This window comes from Chelmon rostratus, chromosome 1 (assembly GCF_017976325.1).
Source record: "Chelmon rostratus isolate fCheRos1 chromosome 1, fCheRos1.pri, whole genome shotgun sequence".
NCBI lineage: Eukaryota > Metazoa > Chordata > Actinopteri > Chaetodontiformes > Chaetodontidae > Chelmon > Chelmon rostratus.
The window spans coordinates 25,312,911-25,333,199 of record NC_055658.1 but is presented as its reverse complement, the minus strand read 5'-3'; the positions used below and the strand labels follow the sequence as shown (position 1 = coordinate 25,333,199).

General features: G+C 41.0%; 1 protein-coding gene across 1 annotated transcript in view; it reads right to left on the bottom strand.

The window, feature by feature from the left end:
- Positions 1–17,975, bottom strand: part of prmt3 (protein arginine methyltransferase 3) — a 40,213-nt gene extending 22,238 nt beyond the window's left edge. The window contains exons 1-9 of the mRNA XM_041940125.1: positions 17,875–17,975; positions 16,395–16,477; positions 16,262–16,311; positions 15,952–16,057; positions 14,149–14,314; positions 13,491–13,632; positions 11,096–11,161; positions 9,777–9,898; positions 6,441–6,540 (exon numbers count right to left, since the gene is read on the bottom strand). Coding sequence (XP_041796059.1) covers positions 6,441–6,540; positions 9,777–9,898; positions 11,096–11,161; positions 13,491–13,632; positions 14,149–14,314; positions 15,952–16,057; positions 16,262–16,311; positions 16,395–16,477; positions 17,875–17,975 — 936 coding nt within the window. The remainder of the gene's footprint in view (positions 1–6,440; positions 6,541–9,776; positions 9,899–11,095; positions 11,162–13,490; positions 13,633–14,148; positions 14,315–15,951; positions 16,058–16,261; positions 16,312–16,394; positions 16,478–17,874) is intronic.
- Between the last annotated feature and the right edge of the window lie 2,314 nt (positions 17,976–20,289).

The following is a 20,289-nucleotide window of genomic DNA, read 5'->3' as shown; positions in this document are numbered from 1 at the left end:
GGCTGTCAACAAACACTTTTAAATTTTAATTTAGATTTAATTTTTTTTTTTTAAATCCATATATTCAATTGTGGAAATATAATGCACGAAACAGTTATTGGAATGGTTTAAACCTATGTGGGTTTCTTTTGAAGGAATATTCAAACGTCGTTTTTGGCCAATTTTGACGAACCTAGTTTTGATTCTTGACCATCCTCAGAGAGCGAATCTTATAAAACTGCTACTTTTCTGGAGAGTTGAAGGGTGAAGCTAGAAAACAGGACGATGATGTATGCTGATGAGTTGCCATGCACCAAATTGTTATGATGACCTGAAACATTTCCTGCTGTCTAAACTGCCGGGTAAATCTAATAGATCACATGTTGTCTCCATTACTACAGTTATCCACACTTTAAAAATAAATTCACTACTACAAAAGTAGTAGAGTCAGAAATGTAACGTATGTCACTGTTCGCTGGTCGCAGTGGACTTTTCCATTAAGTGCAGATCAAAGGACAAACATGTGGTTGCTCATTTTTAGGCTTCAGTTTTTTTTTTTACACTAACTCTATTATGTTACTAAAGTTTGTTAAAGGCAACTCTTGTCCGACAGTCAACTTTAATGTCCACATTTGTGTGTCCCTGCCATTAAACACCATCAAGTTGGCAGGCCCATCACCTGTGATTGATCTTGGAGTGACAATTTTTATTTAGCCTTTCGGGGACTCAGCTCTCGTCCTCCCCGTCAGCCCCCCGGTCTCTTATCAGCTCTGGACTGTTTGTTTTTCTGTGTGCTGAGAAAGAGGACCGATCAATGTTGTGAGTTATGAAATGACAGCGGTGCCACTGAAGGCAGTCTCTCAAACACTGCCACAGCAGACAGACTCTCATTTGCCCCTTTCACCAGCACCACAGATACACCACATCCATCACCCATCTCTGTCTATTAGCCCTGTGACCACTGTCCGTCTGCTCGCTCCAACTACTCTGACAGCCGGACTTCAGCGATAGAATCCTTTCTCTTCCATAACAGCCTTAATCATCAGCAAAGTAACTTGTTACTTCAAGATAAAACTTGCAAGGTTATCTCTATGAAACTGAATAATTAAAGTTATATTTTTAAACCCACGTCTTTTTTATCATCATTTCTGACATAAGTTGTTTATGATGCCATTTCTTTTGGCTCTGATGACAATTTGCGTACAAATAAATAACTGATGCTCAATGACAGAGCACCAATAAAAATGTGAGTGATATACACACTTATCTACATAACAATATGAAATATCTACTACCATGTTAAATTCTGCAAAGATGGCTGCTAAATTTAAATGACATGACAAAATGGCTCAAACTCCTGTAATGGGAACAGTCAAAGAGTTTCCCACTTCTTCCAGTCTTTATACTAAGCTCTGCATTGAGCACAGCAAATAATAACCATATTGCTTCCTTCACTCTCCAAGTAAAACCCTACATAAGTACATTTTTTACTTATCATAAATCACTTACGCACCCCCAGTTAAGCTAAGTTTATTTAGTGGTATTTAAATAGGACGGTGCCAGCAGTATCTGAACACATACTGTCCATATGTTTAACTGCTGTGGCGACAAATGAAGTCAGTACATTTTTCATTACAGAAAGGAAGAGAATTAAAAAGGTATTCTCTGGAGTTTTTGGCCACTAGTAGTGCTATGGAGCAATGCTGCTCAGTAAGTAACTTTCACCGTGGGCTGTCATTCTATTCGCTTATTTTATGTACTGCATTAGTTTGCAGTCTCTCCGGAATTAATATCTTTTTAAAGTCTCAAACATTTTTCACTAAACGCCTTCCACGCGATATAGACTACTTTCCAGGCCAGAGAGCAACATTTTCAATCACAACACACGCGATGACGGATGAATGTGGTTCTTCTCTTGCTGTACAGGAGTGATGCTTTTCTTTGCCACAGTAAGCCCAAGGCTCTCTGATCCACAGAGCATGGATTTGTGGATCTATTAATTCTACAAATTTCAGATTAATTACACTGTTCAGTGACAACAGAGTCACTGACTGATGCTACTCTTTCTACCGCGATATGCTGTAGTGTAGCTGTTTGAAAGGTGCTCAGTGTTTAGTTCTAGTCTTCAAATTGTGTTTTTCCATTCTTCTCTTTCCATTTTATTTATTTATTTTTGGTTAAACTAGAGGAAGGAATACAGAGCATGTGGTTTATCTGCACAGATGAAACACTGAATATTAACCTATTCTTAGTTACAGGATTCCCTCCTGCGCACCTTTGCAATCGCTTTGACCCACTTTGGCATTCTCTGTTGCAGGCCATAGCAAGCCTCTAATCTGTGTATGTGTGTGTGTGCATTTTCAGCAAGGTCAGGTGACACCAGAGAGATGCATTAAAGCTATGTCAGGCCAAGGAATCACACCCTGATCGAAGCAGCATTTTGATGTTGTTTTGCTTCCACTATTTGCCATATTTACAGTTGAAGCCGAGTGGGGACAGGAACAATCAAAATGAATTAGCGTTATAATCCTTATGATTTGACTTCTGGCTGATTTGGTGACACCCATGGTCACCGTGGTGATGGCAATTGTAGGGGTCAGCAAACACCCGTTGAGCGGTTATCTTGTCAGAATTCAAAAAATGTACGTTCTTTAAATAAAAAATACTCACTAATGGTCCTTTTCCATCATGCCATGAGAAACCATGATCTGACTTCATGTCGCACCCTGTACAAGTTGTGCCATAAACAGCAGGGCCTAAGCAGAGATGGTTATCTTGGTGAGAATAAGGCTGTGTGATGTGACAATATATATCGTTTCACGATTGGAAAACCTATCTTTAATATTGTGCTCTCTCATTTATTTGATTGTGTCGCAAATCATACTCTGAACCACAGTATTGTGGCACGCAGTTTGGAATGGGAAAGAGGGAACATTCAGCGACATCAACCCTTTACTTACATTTAACTCAAAGACACAGCAGTGAAATACAGCCGGGGTCAAGAAATGCAACAACCACCTCACCAACGGTGAAAACCATAAACCAGCACAAAAATGACAAACAACAACATAAACTAACATTACAAACACTAACAAAAATGTAACATTTTGGAACATAAAACGGCAAATTTAAGATACTCTAAGCTAGTCCAGCTTGAAGCATGCTGGGAAATGGGTTGTTGCACGAAGGCAACACAAAAAAACACGGAGGAGAGTGAACGTGACACTGAATGAGATAATTCCAAGGAGGAGCTGACCAGCCAAGACAAGATGAGGAGCTAAAAGAGGGGCTGCTTCTGTCCCATGGATGTGGTTTAGTATGAAAAACCTAACACAAACCAGAACACTGTACTTTGGAAATTATGCTGCAGACCAGTCAACACAAAAAAGTCTTTCACCACCTATGCAAGAATTATGGCAAGCAGAACAGAGAGAATCTACAGATGAGAGCCATGAACACACAGCTCATGCTATATTGTAATGTGTATCATGGTCTGGATTGGTCACACTGCACAGCTCGACTGGAGACCTGGACATCTATAACCCCAATACCAAAAAAGATTTGATGCTGTGTGAAACAAACAAAACAGAATCTAATAATTTGATAACTCTTTTAGACATATATTCAACTGAAAACAGCACAAAGGCCATATCTATAATGTTTGACCTCATCAGCTTCATTGATTTTGTAGATATCTGCTTATTCTGAATCTGATGCAGCAACACGTTTCAAACAAGTTGGGACAGGAGCAACAAAAGACTGGGAAAGTTGTGGATGCTCCAAAAACACCTGTTTGGAACATTCCACAGCTGTACAGGTTGATTGGTAACAGGTGATAGTATCATGATTGGGTATGAAAGGGGCATCCTGGACAGGCTCAGTCGTTCACAAGCAAGGATGGAGCAAGGTTCACCACTTTGTTAAGACATGATGGTATAAAGGGTACTACTGCATGGACTCATAAACACTTGTTGTTGGTTATAAATGATGATGCATCCTGGATTTTTTCAAGTTTCACAACATCCCAACTTTACTTGAATCAGGGTTGTAACAGCTCACTGCAGCAGCTCCTTTTCGTTCCATTACTCCCTATAATATTTAAAACCGATCCACTGTGAAAAAATGCTGAAATGGCCGTTGTTGACACATTTTAGATGAACAGCCGCTGTCAGTGCAACCTCTCTGACAAATGCACTGTGTTTCCTGTGACAGCTTCACAATAAAAGCCAGTTGAGCGTTTTTAATGTGAGTTAGCAGCAGTCGGATATGTTTGGTTTGCATTAGCAGTAACTTAATACAAATACAATTTGACTGTACCAGCTGTAACAGTGAGGCTGAGAGCAATGAGATCAAATTATAAACAGTAACGCTAAATCACATGCAGGAATCGTTTCCTGTGAACCAAGCGTGGGAATGGAACTGACAATCAAGACTACAGTATTGAAAGGTAATTATAGAATCTAAACACACTGAACGGCTATTGCTGATAACATTTTTGGGCAAGAGGGAAACATAATTGTTTCTCTGAGCACCAACACAAGAGGTTAAATTATAATTTTGCAAAACATATTTGAAATTAGATTAAGATATTTAAAGTTAAAGGTTAAGGCAGCCCCACATGGGAATTCCTCTTACTACACCAACTGTACTTTGAGATTGACCTTATATATATATATATATATATACACATACACACACACAGACACACACACACACACACACACACACACACATATATATACATGTGACGATATATGACATACTCTGAGAGAAAAAGGCATGAAAAAGAAAGAAAAAACCAGAGTCATGACATCTCCAGAATCTCTCTCAGGTAATAAGACACTACCTGGCTATAAGACAAGGCCATTAAAGTTTAATACAGTCTAAAACCATTTACAATGACCAGAAAGTCCACTCCACTGACAACTGTCATTTTTCCATTTTATACAGGCAGATTGGAGGGCAGCTTTTGAAGTTCTGGCCACTCTGAGAAATGTCTGCCATCGCTGCCGTGATGAGAAGTGACTGGAGAATTCTTAGATTTATTAGCGCTCTCTGAGCTGGTGTCATCAAAGATTACGTGCCCTATCCTTCACTGCTCCACCGGCACGTCAACCACCGAATTTCAATTTCCCTGGTGAGAGGATGGGAAGGCTCTGGCTGGCGACCCCTGCTCGTGACCCTGGGGTTTCGACGATGGATGGGGGAGGTGGAGGGGGAACAGATACGAGATGCTCATGAATTAGGGATGACTTCAGCGGTGCGTTCAACTTTGGCCGTCCCGCCTGTATCGCCAGAGAGAATCTCCCTGATAAATGGGCATCAAGGGGAAGGAAGACTGCTCTTCCTGGTTAGGTATTCAGAGGAGCTCATGGTCAAGTTTAGCCCTGTTTAAGCCATGTTTAAAACATGCATCATTGCTACTGGCACCTTGGATTCTGCACACTCATTGGCTGGTAAGCAACCAATCTGAGGCAGACTTTAGCATTTACACTTTGGGTTATTTGCATGTATGTGTTTGAGGAGTTCTACTGTAAGATGGAAGCTCCCAAGATGTTTTCATAACAAACATGTAAGCATGTAAAAAAATATCATTATATTTTAAGAAAACCAGTAGCTCCCCGTCAACAAGCTTGTTAACAAATTCCAAAAAGCACCTCAAAGTATAAAGGATCTGGCACAGTACTCCCGCTCTCTGTTTGTGGCTGTATAATGAGGATCCTTAGCGTAGTAAATGCATCTACATGAAGTCAACAGTGCCGAAACACAGAGCTGTGAATTTTCATTAAGCCTTATTTGTAGTAACCTACTGAGGCTGAATTGGAGGAATGACTTGTTTGAAGTTGTCACTCACTATTTGACAGCATTAATAAAAGTTATAGTTGACTTACTGCATCAGGAAATTAAGGTTCATCTCTGTAAGGCAATTTCAAAACAAGCGCCTTGATTTCGGTAGAGCTATAATGAGTGTGCATTGCCTGTGAAAATTACTAATTTTGTTTTGCAGCACTTCTCACATTTTGATTTATCAAACACAGATGTTACTCACAGCAACAATGAAAGGTTGCATTCCCTTCAGGGGTTCACTGTCAGGCTTTAATTGTCTTTAATGGTGTCCTGGCTTTCGCCATTTAGTCAATATTACTGTTTTCCACAATGTACATCTTAATTCACACACCTATCATATATACCTCTTCTTCCAAACCAGTCATTTCCAATCATCCACCTGTACTGTTTCAGTCCTTCCCTCCTCATACTCTAACAATGTCATAGAAAGCCATTAGGTGATTAACGACAGGGAGGTGGCTGGAGTCTCATCTTTGAGCTGGAACTGAGCTTGCATCACTTTAATTTACTGAATCTAGGCAGCTTTCAAAATAGAAGGCTTTGACCAACTGGCACTCCTACATTACCACAATTAAACTGCTACAGTATGTTTACGGGTGTAAATATGTACTGACCATCCATTCTGAGATGATGATGTCAACCTTCTCCACAGGGAGGCTGATGTCTTCTATGCGGCCTTTGATCAGAGTGATCTTGTCCTCCAGCTGGTTGGACCTGTGGGAAATACAAGTCTTAAATACATGACTTATATCAATTCTTGCATCAAACAAACCAGTGGTTCAAGACTTGGCTTGTGGTTTATGCTTTAGGGTGCCCACCAAGTTTAAGCCCAATATTCACTTTCCCTTTTGTTCTGGTCCGGTCACTGCCGACTCCTGAAAGAAATATGTGATCGTTTAGCTGCTAAATGCTCTACTGTCAGCTTTGTCTGTCAGTTGTTGGTGCAGCTGGTGTACAGTAGTTTCAATAGAGCTTTTTCACTGACAGCAGCTGTGTAACGTGACTGGAAATGAGGTTGATGACGAGAGTGAACCAAAACAGAAAAGTCACGGGCCGTAAAACCAAAACAAAGAGCTCAAAGACACTGAAAAAGAGCTGCAGCTGGGTGATGACTCTCTGTAGGTTCATCACTAGAGCAACCCCTTTCATATTACAGTTATTTGACTGTGTGTAACATGATGTGACATTTGATTTCCAAACATTTTTGGACATTTTTCAAACTTGTTATTTGTAAATCACCATATCCTTTTCAACATACAGTATATTTGCAGTCTTTCCTGAGCTGTGGAAGGAGGAGAAACTGTAACTGTGGACCTGCAGAGGTGTCAGGCTCAGGTGGGGACTGTAAGATCAGTGCTGCTGTTTAAATGATCCTTCCTTTCAGACCGGCCAGTCTGGGTATCAATCTCTGTGAATATTCCATTATCATGACAGCTAATGTTACCGAGGACAGAACAATTACTCACAGCGGCCCAGAGTGCATTTCTGTGGCAGCGATCCTTATCTTGAACTGTCTCTCCCCTCTCTGCTGCTCTGCTACTGCTGCTATCACCTCCTCCCAGAATCTTACACCCCCCACACCTCTCACCCATAACCCCCCACCTCCTCCACCTTCCACAAGAGGGAAACACTGTAATCTCATTATTGGGGTAATTTAGAGGACAATGTCAGGACTCTGGGGAGAGAGTCAGTATCTGTGCGGCTTTGTGTGTGTGTGTGTGTGTGTGTGTGTGTGTGTGTGTGTGTGTGTGTGTGTGTGTGTGTGTGTGCCTGTGTGTGCGTGTGTGTGCGTGTGTGTGCGTTTGTGTGTGTGTGTTTGTGTGTGTGTGTGTGTGTGACAAAGAGAGAGAGAGAGAGAGACAAGAGAAAGAGGTTGTATATTTAATCACTCATCAGAATCGTTAAATATATGAATATATTATTTTTGATTTTTGTTTGCTTTTTGTTGTTGCTTCTTTCAGGACTTACACATTAAGGACAAAAATGCAATAAAGAATTGAATAGATTTTTCTTTTACGTTTTGTGAATCAAGCTCAAACAACATCACACCAGCCCTCATTGGCTGGCTCTAGTGACACCCACGTCAGGAGGAGACAGGGCTCCTCTTGTATATTAAAATGATGTAAAACCCCTTCTCACTGTGGCTAGTTTTTACTTTGGAAAGTAGCAATATTTTGTGGAACAGGTAACATTAGCAATACAAATGGGTAGTGTTAGCTATACCTCACAGTAGGTAGTATAACTCGAGTCCAAGTAGCACTACTTTTTTACACTACGCTAGCACGGAAAATGGCCAATTAGGGCTGGGATAATGTCATTTGAGCTTTTGATATGAGGACTCCCAGGAGTTACTCCCATAGTGAGACACTCATGCTAATCAAAGAACCAAGGTTATATCCATAACCTTAGGATTTACAAATAAAACTGGTTTCAAAGAGTCAGCTTGGTAAATGACTTCAACAGCAGCCGAAAGATAAATGAAAATAATAACTAAATAAATTACAAAATAAATTATGGCTAAAAATCTATTTTAATCATGATTTTGGGATGATGAAAAACAAAAACTTCAACACAAACATTTGCCAGGTTATCTGGAATTACATGTATTTATAATGTGTGTTACTAGCTGGTAAAACACTGATCAGCACCAAAGTCAAATATTGGCAGACTAACACCTACAATCTGATAATCTGTCTCTTTTCTCCATATCACCATTAAAGGCTGAATTTCACTCATCTACATAAAAAAAAATCCATTTTGTTGTCACAATTCAAAGCATTCTATTGGATAATCCATCAATTCCAGCCATTTAAAAATGTATTTAGACATTATCCATTAAGGAAGTGACTGTGAAGGAAAGAAGTCACATCTAGCTTTTCATTTAAACTTTGGCGACAGGGTGGAGAGAGGAGATGGATGCTCCTGCCTAACCAACAGGAGCCACTTTAATTACAATCCTGATATTAACATCAAGAGGAAGCCACGGACACACAAAGGCCAGCCGCATGCACACCCACACACACGCAAAAATAAGAGCTTTAAAATCACAACCGAAGCAAACAGTAGATTTAAAGAGACCCCAAGGGCTGTGTGTGTTTCTGTATGTGCATGTTTGTGTGCGTACATGTGTGAGTGTATAGGGGGGGTTACACATCTTTCTTTAGCTGAATCTTCACCGCTGGCGAACCTGCGACGCAGCTTGCATGCCAACACACACTCCAACAGCGAGTCAGTGGGCTGTAAAATTAAAACGTCCTTTTCCTTCAGCAAACCCCGTTGTTTTGCTTATACGACACTCTCTTACATAACGGTAATAATAGCAGTCATAATGGCCCCTAACTCAAAAATGCATTTTAGAGGCAGGGGTGTGATAGAAGAAGTGGTTGCAGGTAGACGAAGGGACAGTGGAGGCTCTGCTCTGGTAAATGACTACACTGTGGAGAACAAGCTGCTGGAAAACTGGAAACACACAGCACCTGAGATTGGACTGAGGACTGCGTTAAAAGGTACCAACAGGGGGTCATCTACATGTTTGAGTGCATGTGAGTGTAGGCCTTGGACTGAAGCTACTGCAGGGGAGAAAGAGGCGAGAGGTGAATGAGTCAAACCGCAGGTGTAAATTATGTGCATTATGGCCACGCAACTGACAGCGGCTCTATTGAAGTCAACCAGCTGCAACAAATAAAAGGTGGCTGGAGGTCACACAGACCTCTACTCCCACAATCCTCTGATGCACAGTGAGGAAAGAAGACCCATGTACTCTCGCAGCTCTCCAAGGACTGCTATGATGAGCAAGGCGAGGGTCACATGACTGACAGGCAAGCACTACCGCTGCTGAGCTAATCAGCTGCTGACTGAAAGACAAGTCGCTGTTGAGTTTTAAAAATGTAAAGTTTAATTGATGCAGCACCACAAATTAACAACATGTGTTTGTAGTGTGTATGTCTCACCTGACTATGTCCATGGCCTGGTAGATGATTTCTGATTGGTCGACTGCTATGACCTTCTTGGCCCCAGATCTGGCAGCGAACATGGACAGTATGCCAGTCCCACAGCCTACATCGAGCACCACCTGCCAGACGGGGTAGAGAGCGGCGCGGGGGAGACATTTTAGGAATGGGCGTATAAACTGCATTTTTCCTCCTTTTGGATCTTTAGGTTTTAGCTTTTTAACAATATGCTGCATTGATGTATTGTTTGGAAAGTTGGATTGTGGGACTTTAATGTCAGCAGGTTAACGGCACTACATTCACGTTGCTGGAAAAGAAGAACAAGAAGATAAATGATAAAATAAATGAGCAAGCAACAACAGTCAAGGTGGGCGAGAGATTTTTTTAAGGATTGCATGAACCTCAATTACAGAGTGATGTTTAGCTGCTTTCACATCATGTCATCCAAATTAATGGTGTGCATGTTCGGCTTGAGGAGCTTTGTTCCAAGTCCTCCAGTTCCCCAAGTAACTTTTTCACTCTATTTATTGTTATTGAGATTTTAATCACCTCTATTTCAGGTTCTCATAGGTTACAGTTAATTTGTTCATCTTCGCCTCCGACTGGTGTTAAATGACTGAGGCACAGCTGCAGTGACTATACACACATCTATATGTAACACTGTGTTTATGTGCCCCTATTTAAGCAACACCCCTGCCAGCATCCTGCTGGCTTTATGGGTTCACAGAGGGTCGCCAACACACTGCTGACTCAACACAGCTCCTCGCTCCTTTCTCCATCTTTCTGCACACCCCATCTTAACAGTATTGAAACAAGAATATCCTGTTTTGTTCTCTATCTACCACTTCCTGTAGAAGGTGACACTTCCCTCTCTGCAGAAAGTGTCGCTCTGACAGGGATAATGTACGTTCCCATCAACACAGCCTGCCTCCCTCCTCTACAGCCTCATCCCAGCACTAACCAGCAGCCGCCCATATAATGGATGGTCATGATACAGGCCACTGCTTCCTGCAACTAAAGGCAATGGAAAAGAGAGGAGTGAGGGGACGTTCGAAGGGTTTTTTGGGGGGGGTTGTTATGGGTTTGGTGGTAGATTGCATGCGTCTGTTATCAGCACTCTACAGTCGACGTTAGAGGTGCTAATAAAACCACACCATGTTTTAAATCAGACACCTTCACCTCATTAATGTCTTTCCTGCAAAATGCAATCATCTATTTCTGTTAACAGTCTCGGCTGTACATTAAAGCAGCTACCTTGCACATGCTGTACATACACATTAATACACACATATCTGTTTGCATTTGCTCAGCCGGCTCACCTTGTCTCTGAACACTTCAGGGTTACGGTACATGAAGTCGCGGTAACTCTCTGTGCGCACTTTGTCCTGTGGAGAGAATATTCAAAAATTAACAACAATACACAACTTTTCTTGAGTAAAAGAGTTAAAAGACAGGAAAGAATGTGACATGTATACATGTGCAGCAAAAATCTAAATATAATGCAGGGTTTCTAAGGGTTAAAGGAAGGTTTATGATTCTAACCTTTTGCAGCTCATTTGCGTTGTACAAGTTCTACAGCATCTTGTATTAGGATGCCTATACTGTCAGTTGAATTACACACTGGCCTTATCACCCCCCCTTGGGAAAACAAAGAGTATGACACGTAAAGCTTTTTCTATACAAGTGAGATAACAGCAGATCAAAACAGACTGTGGGGGATTCTTGGAAATTTCAGAGCAAACCTACAGGATTAATACAACTGGGAGGGACCCTGATATTTTTCGAGTGGAGGTCAGGTCAGGACTCGCTAATTAACCTGCCAATCAAATCTGCCCACAAACCCCACAACCTCCTCTCTGGAGGAAAAGCTACGGAATCTATTGAAACGACAGCAACATGCATTTGTGCAAGGTACAGTGGAACTGAGGAAGTCCTGTTCCATACTTGGTTTAAACAGGATCTGCAGCTCTTGGAAGATGTTTACATGAAGGAAAGTTTTCAATTAGAAAATCATTTGTAATGTGAATGCAATGAGCAAGAAGTCACTCGCTGTTCATTGCACTCAGCTAGAACAGTCAAATAAGCTCTGATATTGTGTCATTTAGCCATGATGCAGCTTTCAAGACGAGGGAAACACAAATTAACGCTACATCACAATGCTGCAATAGCCAAAGTCCATGCTGATATAGAGCATCGCAACAAAATACTGTTATCGTAATCAATACATCTTCCAGCTCTAATTACTCCCAGAATTTTATTTTGCAGAAAAATGTCAAACAGCATTTAGACTTAGGGTTGAATGATTTGGAGAAAACACTTCATGCTAAAAGACCATAACATTAGAAGATGCCTCCTTGATTTGGCCACTGCTCATGCTGCACATTAGCTTCAGCTAAACTCTGACGCATTTCTGGAGAACAGGGACTCTGGATTGTGTCTTCCATCACTTACATTAGGATCATGTTGCCATGTGGGTCCTATGTTATAGATACACTTGAAAATCTAAAGCTGTCTAGTAAGACAATGTTGGCTCAGGAGGTAGAGTGGGTCATCCACTGGTCACAGGGTTGGCAGGTCCCTCCTGTCTACATGTCAAAGTGTCTTTGAGCAAGAAACTAAACCCCAAATTGCTCCCGATGGTCAGGCCAGCACCGAGCGCGGTATCTCGCTGCCATGGGTGTGACACAGCGTGTATGAAGGGGTGGATGAGCAGCAAAAACTTTGTGAAGCTCTTTATAAATGTAGCCATTTAAAATGAAGGTCATAATTAAAACTTCAGCTCTTGCAGTTTGAGAAATTGCTCTTTCAAATCTGAATTTCAGTATGAAAACAATTAATTGTTCATCTTAGTTTAGACATTAACGTTCTCCGCTGAAACTCAGGCTGATGAAATTGCTGAGTGGGTTAACTCTGCGAGGCAAAGTGAGGAACATTTACTTTAGTCATCAGGATAATGTTGTCAGTAACAAAGTTGATTCATTCTAAATGGAAGTGACATAAATCTAACTGAGGAAATTCAGCAAACATGGCACCCTCTCTAGCTCTCTCTCTCACACACACACAAACACAGACACACACACTGCGCGTCATAGGTGATGCACGTCACGCCGACCTGTGAAAGAATTGACCACATTCTACCGCAAAGCCCTCCATCACGTGTTCTCGGCCCCTCCTGAGGCTCTGATGGAGTTCACAGCCTGACGCACAAACACATGACGCAAAACTTAACAGTGCTTAGCACCAATGAGGACAGCCAACAGGAATATGTCTAAGCACTGCGGAAAGTAGAACAGAAAGGAAGGAGACAGAGCTGACCCCCCCCCCTCCCCGAGCGCACACACACAACCCCCTCAGCCTGCTGACACTTTGAGCTTTCAGCACTTGAGCAGTGTAAAAATTAATTTCCGCGTTTCAGGCTTCCGTCGTGCACGATGGTGTCTCACATGAGAGATCAGCAGTTATTGCTGATTCGTCACTTTTGAGAACATGTCTCGTCCTCGGTATCAACATGAAGATGATCACTTTCATTTACATGCTACATCGGAATCTTTCAGCCAAGACGTACGCTGATGAACCCACTTTTGTTCCGCAGAGACTGCTGCGTCCAGGGGGGTGGGGGTGACTCACAAGACTGTAACGAGACCCGCAGGCCTGGTTGGTGCGTGTATTGCGTTGTGTTTCGTGTGCATACGTGTGTATTTGCACAACTCAGACCTTCAGCATCTCCTCATGGATGCCATAATGGCCGTAGGAGCTGAAGTAGGCCTCGTCCTCGTCCTCTCTGAGCTCGGCCACGGTGCCCAGGTTACCAGACTTGCTGGTTTCTGTGTTCAGTACCAAACCCTGAGCCAGAAGCCTGAAAGAGGACCGGATGGATCAGCGTTTAACTTCTCATATTAGGACATGGGACAAAGACAGCGGTCAGAGAACAGAAAGCATGCACAACCTTCATGCAGGACGTAGCAGTAAATGGAGGAAACAGGAGGCATTCATCTTTCTAACTCTCTTCCCAGCCCCAGCCTACCTCTTTCTGTAATTTTCCCTTATTGCCCCCCTTCCTACCCCCCTCCTCACTTTAACCTCCATGCTGCAGTGGAATTTTCCTTTCCCTTTTTTATCTTTCCCCTTCCTCCAAACTTCTTCCACAAGGTACTCTACTCGATGTTTCTGCAATACTGGGTTCACTGTGTCCCCCTGCTGGCCTCAGGAGGGTAGTGCAGAAGTAAAGCCCCACACTGAGTACACTGCAAACTCTCAAATACAAAAAAAGAAAAAAATCTACTCAAGATTGACAAGAGACAAACTAATGCGACAACTTTATTGCACCTTGTGGTTATTGGAAAAAATCTGACAATGCAGGAACATCACTGACTTGAGTTTGTGCAGGTCATCCATGGCTCTGGCCAGCGCCTCCTCTGAGCAACGGGCTCTCTCCTCTGCCGCCTGTGCCCTGTGCAGCAGTGCATCATGGGACTCGGTCCCAGATGACTGGCATGTCGATAGGCTTGACCTCTCGCTGCCACAGAGCTCCTCAGGGTCTGCCAGAAACACAGAGAGGGGGAGACAAACGGAGAAGTAAAACATGTAGGCTGAGCAAAGAGACTCAGAACAGGTTTTAACACAAAAAAGCAAAGATTCTGTCTCCTGCCTCTGATTTTCTTCAAATGCTTGTTTTCTGCTGTATATTAAATGCCTGCTGCACAAAAAAGTTTTCCAATTATGTGAGTTGAACTAAAGCGAAGTGCAATGAATCAAAGTGATTCATTGAATCTCTAAAAATGAACCTGCCTAAATTCTGATTTGATGATGGTCCAATCCAAGTTTTAAAAGCCTCTTATAAATTTTCACTGGACCAAGCCACAAAGTCTCCAGTGGGATTTACCAAAATGTAATCAATAAACAAGACTGTAAGGGATTCTGAGAAACATATCATTGACTGCAGTGTCAGCAGGTGAAGCTGGTTGAGAGAAAACAAGCTACACCAACAAAAAACTTCCAGAACAAATTTTATGAATTATATAACCCTGATTCCAAAAAAGGTGGGACAATGGGACACTGTATAAAACAAATAAAACAGAATGTGAACATTTGCTCATCCTTTTTGACATATACTTAATTGAAAACAGCACAAAGACATTTTTTTAATATTTAATGTTTCACCTCATCAGCTTCATTAATTTTTGTAGATATCTGCTTATTCTGAATTTGACGCAGCAACACGTTTCAAACAAGTTGGGACAGGAGCAACAAAAGACTGGGAAAGTTGTGGAACGCTCCAAAAACACCTGTTTGGAACATTCCACAGGTAAACAGGTTGATTGGTAACAGGTGATAGTATCATGATTGGGTATGAAAGGGGCATCATCGAAAGCCTCAGTCGTTCACAAGCGAGGATGGAGCGAGGTTCACCACTTTGTGAACACATGATTATATGAAAGATATTACTCCATGGGCTCAGGAACACTTTGTAAACAGCTGGCCTGTCGGTAAACAGTTTGCTTGCAAGTGATTGCATTCAGGTGTTTTTAAGTTTCATATGGCATCTTAACTCCTTTGGAACCGGGGTTGTACTGGACATTACATGAGGGTGGACTAATTATATTTGAGAGTAAAAAACTGCAGCTTGTTTTACAGGAAGGACAGTCAGATAACGTGACGTGTCCTCTGACAAATGTTATCAGGAGCATATGTAGCTGGAAGGCGTCAGTACACTTCAAACAAAGTGTTTGTTGGCTTGAACAGCATCTGAAACCCCTTCCCACACACACACTCTTTCCATGTCAGAATTCAGGCGGCCACATCTGACAATTTTTGCAACTTCCTAGAACCAACAATCAGAACTACTTCTGTTATTTCTGTTATGTACAACTGAGTGCAACACCATGAACGAATCCAGGACAGACAGTCAAAAACTGTGCATCCTTATCTTCATTTTTACAATTCCATTCAATAAAATTCAAAATCTAACTGGACCAGAGCTGAGATCTGGGACAAACTGATAACGAGTACCAGCATGCTAAATGTGATTGTGTGAATTTCTGTTTGAGAGTAACAAGCCATGACGTACTTTCAACATCTAAAAACAGACATATCTGTTGAGACTGTAACTCAAATTGCAGCCAGTTACTCAAAACTAAAATGTTTGAAATAAAACCTGAAGGAGATGCTGCTGTACCTGTCTGCAGCAGGGGGTCGTCCTGTAGGAATGGTCGCAGGAAGTCTTCGCTCTCCCAGGGTAAGGGAGCGTCTGGCAGCCCCTTCAGACTGGATGCATCACATTTCTATCAACACAAATTTGAAAGAAATTGATTTGAATTGGATGCAAAATTAACAATGCCCCTTGAATACAAGGTATGAAGAAAACAGAGAAATTCAACAATATATAAATTTGCAGCACATGAAATTTTAAGACTTTATAGAGTATGTAAAAAGCAGGACCTCTACTCTGGAGCATTAAATCAGATCTCATTATAGACAGTACTTACTGTTGATCGTATGAAGTTGATCATCTTTATGTATCCGTAGTCATCTAAATCTGAAGAGGAAAAAAAAGTTAATCCATTTGCACTGAACTGAATAAGTTCTTCAGTGACTCAGACAGCATCAGTATGTACTCACTGTGTTTTCTTATCACGTCCACCAGGTTGACCTGGTGCTCAGCTGTGCAGTGCTGCAGGGTGGCAGGCACAGAGCTCAGTGACCTGCAGCACAAAAGAACACAGGTAGGAATATCTGGTTCTTTAAAAAAATCTAAAACATTTTAAACATGTTAATCTCTCAAAACAGATTTACTGGTTCCTTGCATAGAAACTATAGTGGATCATAACATACAGTTGAGTATTAACGTGCAGAGCTAAACCTTGACTTTCATGAACTGGCACACCTCTATAAAACACTTTTTGTGGTTCTTAAATTTGGAATTCCAGTAACTGTATGTCTTTGCTGCGTCACTGTCCTCTGCAGTGAGGAAACAGTAATGAGGCCTGACCTGGTTTTGGCTCTGCAGAAATCACATTAAAAAAATAAATCTGCGATTATTTTGAGAGATATCATGATTGGAATATGAGTCAAGATTTTAGTAGAAAAGATCATTTTTTGCATTTCATTTTCATTGAAAAAAAAATATATATAAAGCTGTTGATTTGTTTTTGCTGGTTTCTGGGCCAAACAAGCATGTTCCCTTCCATCCAGAGAATATGATTTATAGGCTGCGAACATCTCTGCAGCATCACAATGCTTTATTTGTAATGGTATGTTCTGACACCCTTTACTTTTATCTAAAAATAGCAGCCATATTGCAATTTTGATAATATTGCAATTATTTATTCAGCTCTGTGACTAAACACAAAAACAAACTAAATGACAAAATAATCTTCCCCACACACACACACACACACACAGTGGAGGCTCTGATGTAATTGCTTTACTATAATCAGAACCATTGAGAGAAATTAATGATTTGTAGGACTCCCAGTGTGCAGCAATCAACACATTCAAAAGTCTGCGTGGATGATCTCAGTACACTTTCATGTAGTTTTATAGAACTGAGGAAACAGACCAAATGAAAACTGGTCACTCTGACATGTTAGTATGATCCTGCATAAAAGAAACATGGCTGCCGCCCCTTTTACCTTCTGTGTCAGAGGTAGGTAGGTAGAGGCAGGTACCTTCAAATACAACCAAAACTATCTGCGCAACTCCATAAATCCATAGTGGTTACAGGAAAATGTTGTTTTTTCTTAGTCACGTGGGTCATGAGTCTTTACTGTTTGTTTTTCTTTATAAGTTGCTATGGAAACACTGAGTCGCTGTGTGGTGCACTTTTGATGGGATAAGAGGAGACACTACATTAAGTCATATATAGCATATTCAAATGTGTTAAAACAAATCCCAGTTCCTTTTCTATTTTATGTTTTTGGCCAGTTTCTGTCAAATAGTTTAATCTGTCACTATTATTTCTGCCCAAAACACATTAAAGGGGCTTATTTTGGATAACATACACACATTTTGGAATTAGTAAACATCCTCCAACCTCCAGGGACTTCATTAACAGCATCAGAAATTGTTTTATCTTTTGTCATACAAAGGGTCACCTCACCTGTCGCAGAACAGACAGGTAACGTTATCTTGCTGACCGTCCTCCTCCATGCACTGCCACTGCTCTTCGTCATCATCATCACCGTCAGAGAGCTCGGGCATCTCCTCAGCTGCTGCATCACAATCTGTCAAAAAAAACCTAATTTCAGCTGAAGGTACGCCGCACAGTTAGCATTAGTAAGCTAATTACTTTGAATTAGCTTTAGCGTTTCAACTGTTACAGCTGAGCTAAAGGCTGCTAAGGCGTCATAACGCAACTAAAGACACAATTCATTAACTATATACGCAGTAGAAACTATCGCTAACTAAACTGAGTGCCTGCGTGTTCAATAGCTTTACTTTTTGGGGTTACAATTTGCTATTTACTACACTCACGTGGGTCTGCGTATTCTGCCATGATGTCGCCTTGGTTTCACTGGACTTCCTGGTGACGTTGCGTGACGTAAAGAATGGCCGAAACAGAAGAGGTACTTCCAGGTAAAGCCACGAGATGTCGCCAAAGCTTATTTTATGACACACCTGTGTACTGCAACTCGAACTCGCTGATCTCACACAGCTCGCCGTCCAATCAGGTGGAAAGTACAATTATGACACAATATTTATTATAGGCTAGTTGTTTTGATCAGCACCATAACACCATCAGCCTCATAATAAATGAGAAAGCGGACAAATATAAGAGTTTAAAATCTTTAAACCCCACTGATCCACCTCTGGTTCTGAACCACCTCTGGTTCAGTCGTCACTGATTTATAAATTTGAGTGGAGATACTAAAGTTTCCAAAGAATATATCAGTCTGATTTTTAGGGGAATGCACATGCAATTATACACAATTTGATGGGAGGTTGCAGGTCTACATAAAATCTTGTGAGTCAAAACCTTTCACTTTGTCATAAAAGTTATAAAATAACAAATTTCACTCTGGACTTGGTGGAGACCAAGCCAGAGGTCAAGGGAGAGTGAGTGGACTTGCTCTAAATGAATGCTATTGTTGCTCAATGCGTGCTGGACATGCATGTTAAATATGTAACCGTTGCTGGTGATTGTTACTGTTATGTTTAGCTACAGCCTGTTGCTCCAAGGGGTAAAAATAGATAAATAATGAATGCTAATGCAGGAAACAGCTAAAAGCTACATTTATTCTATAGCAGCATTACTTTACTTTTTCCATTTTATACAACTTTATACTTGTACATATCTCAGGCAAATCTCAAAGAAAACATTTGTCTGACAGCTTTAACATTTGTCACTAATCAGAATACATCTCTTCATACTCTCTGTTCAAAGAAAACCATGTAGCTCCAGATTTGGTGATTCTGAATGTGAACTTTTATGATAAAAACAAGGATTAAGTGTTTCTTAATAGTTTGAGAAAATTATTGTATTTCTGCTAAATTAAAATATTAAAACCCAACTGGTTTAGTGTGAAAATGCCTTGCTGAAAAGGCAAAAACAGGACTTTTCTGAGATCATGATGAATTACAAATACATGGTTTTCTCATGACTGCAAAGCTACAAACATATGATCTTATAGAATATGATGCATTGCACTGACAATCCACAGCAGTGAAATGCAACATACACATTTTGCACCAGTGCTATAAAAAACATGCATAACACGAAAACACCATTTTCCTGCTTATTGATGACTTTTACTTTTGATACTTTAAGTACATTTTCCTGATAATTCTCATTTTTTTTACTGCACTGTTTACTTGCATTGTAGTATTTTCACTGTTGTATTGCTACTTAAGCGCTACTTTTTATCTCAATACTTCTTCCTGTACTGATCAACACTATGTGAGAAATGCAAAACTAGGCTAAGTTTCATCAGCTGCTATGACCACAGCTTTATCACAGTGTTTGAGATATGAAAACTTGCATTATGTATATACAGTAAAATGTTGAATGATTTAAGTCAGATTTATGCTACAGTCAGTCTATAAAAGACAAAGCAGAACAAAAAATAAGTTATTCATGTTATTTATTCAAAGTCAGACCCCTTCCTCTTAAAAATCTGGGTAGTATCACATCTCAAAGTAATGCAGGTAAAATGCATCCATTAAACCAACAAGGTTTAACCTCCTGCTGGCATTTCCACTAGTGCAGACTTTTCCCAAAGCAGCATCTCTCAGGTCAACTTAAACTGCAGCATGATCCTTTTCTAGAGGCCTTGAGACAAGCCTGTCCCCCTTTCCTTCCTTTTCTGCTGGTTGTAGCTTTGGAGGAAAAACTGTAAATGGTTTGTTTTGTTCCCAGGAAGGTCCAGCTGTTGACCTTTCAGAGTGACCCTCATGGTTTGATGGTTGAGGTACAAGCTCCATGTCTCGCCCCTCTGTCTGCATGGGTGAAGCAGACTTGGTACTCATCTCTCCAGTAACCATAGGAACGAGTGTTGAAGTGATACCTGTGGAGTAC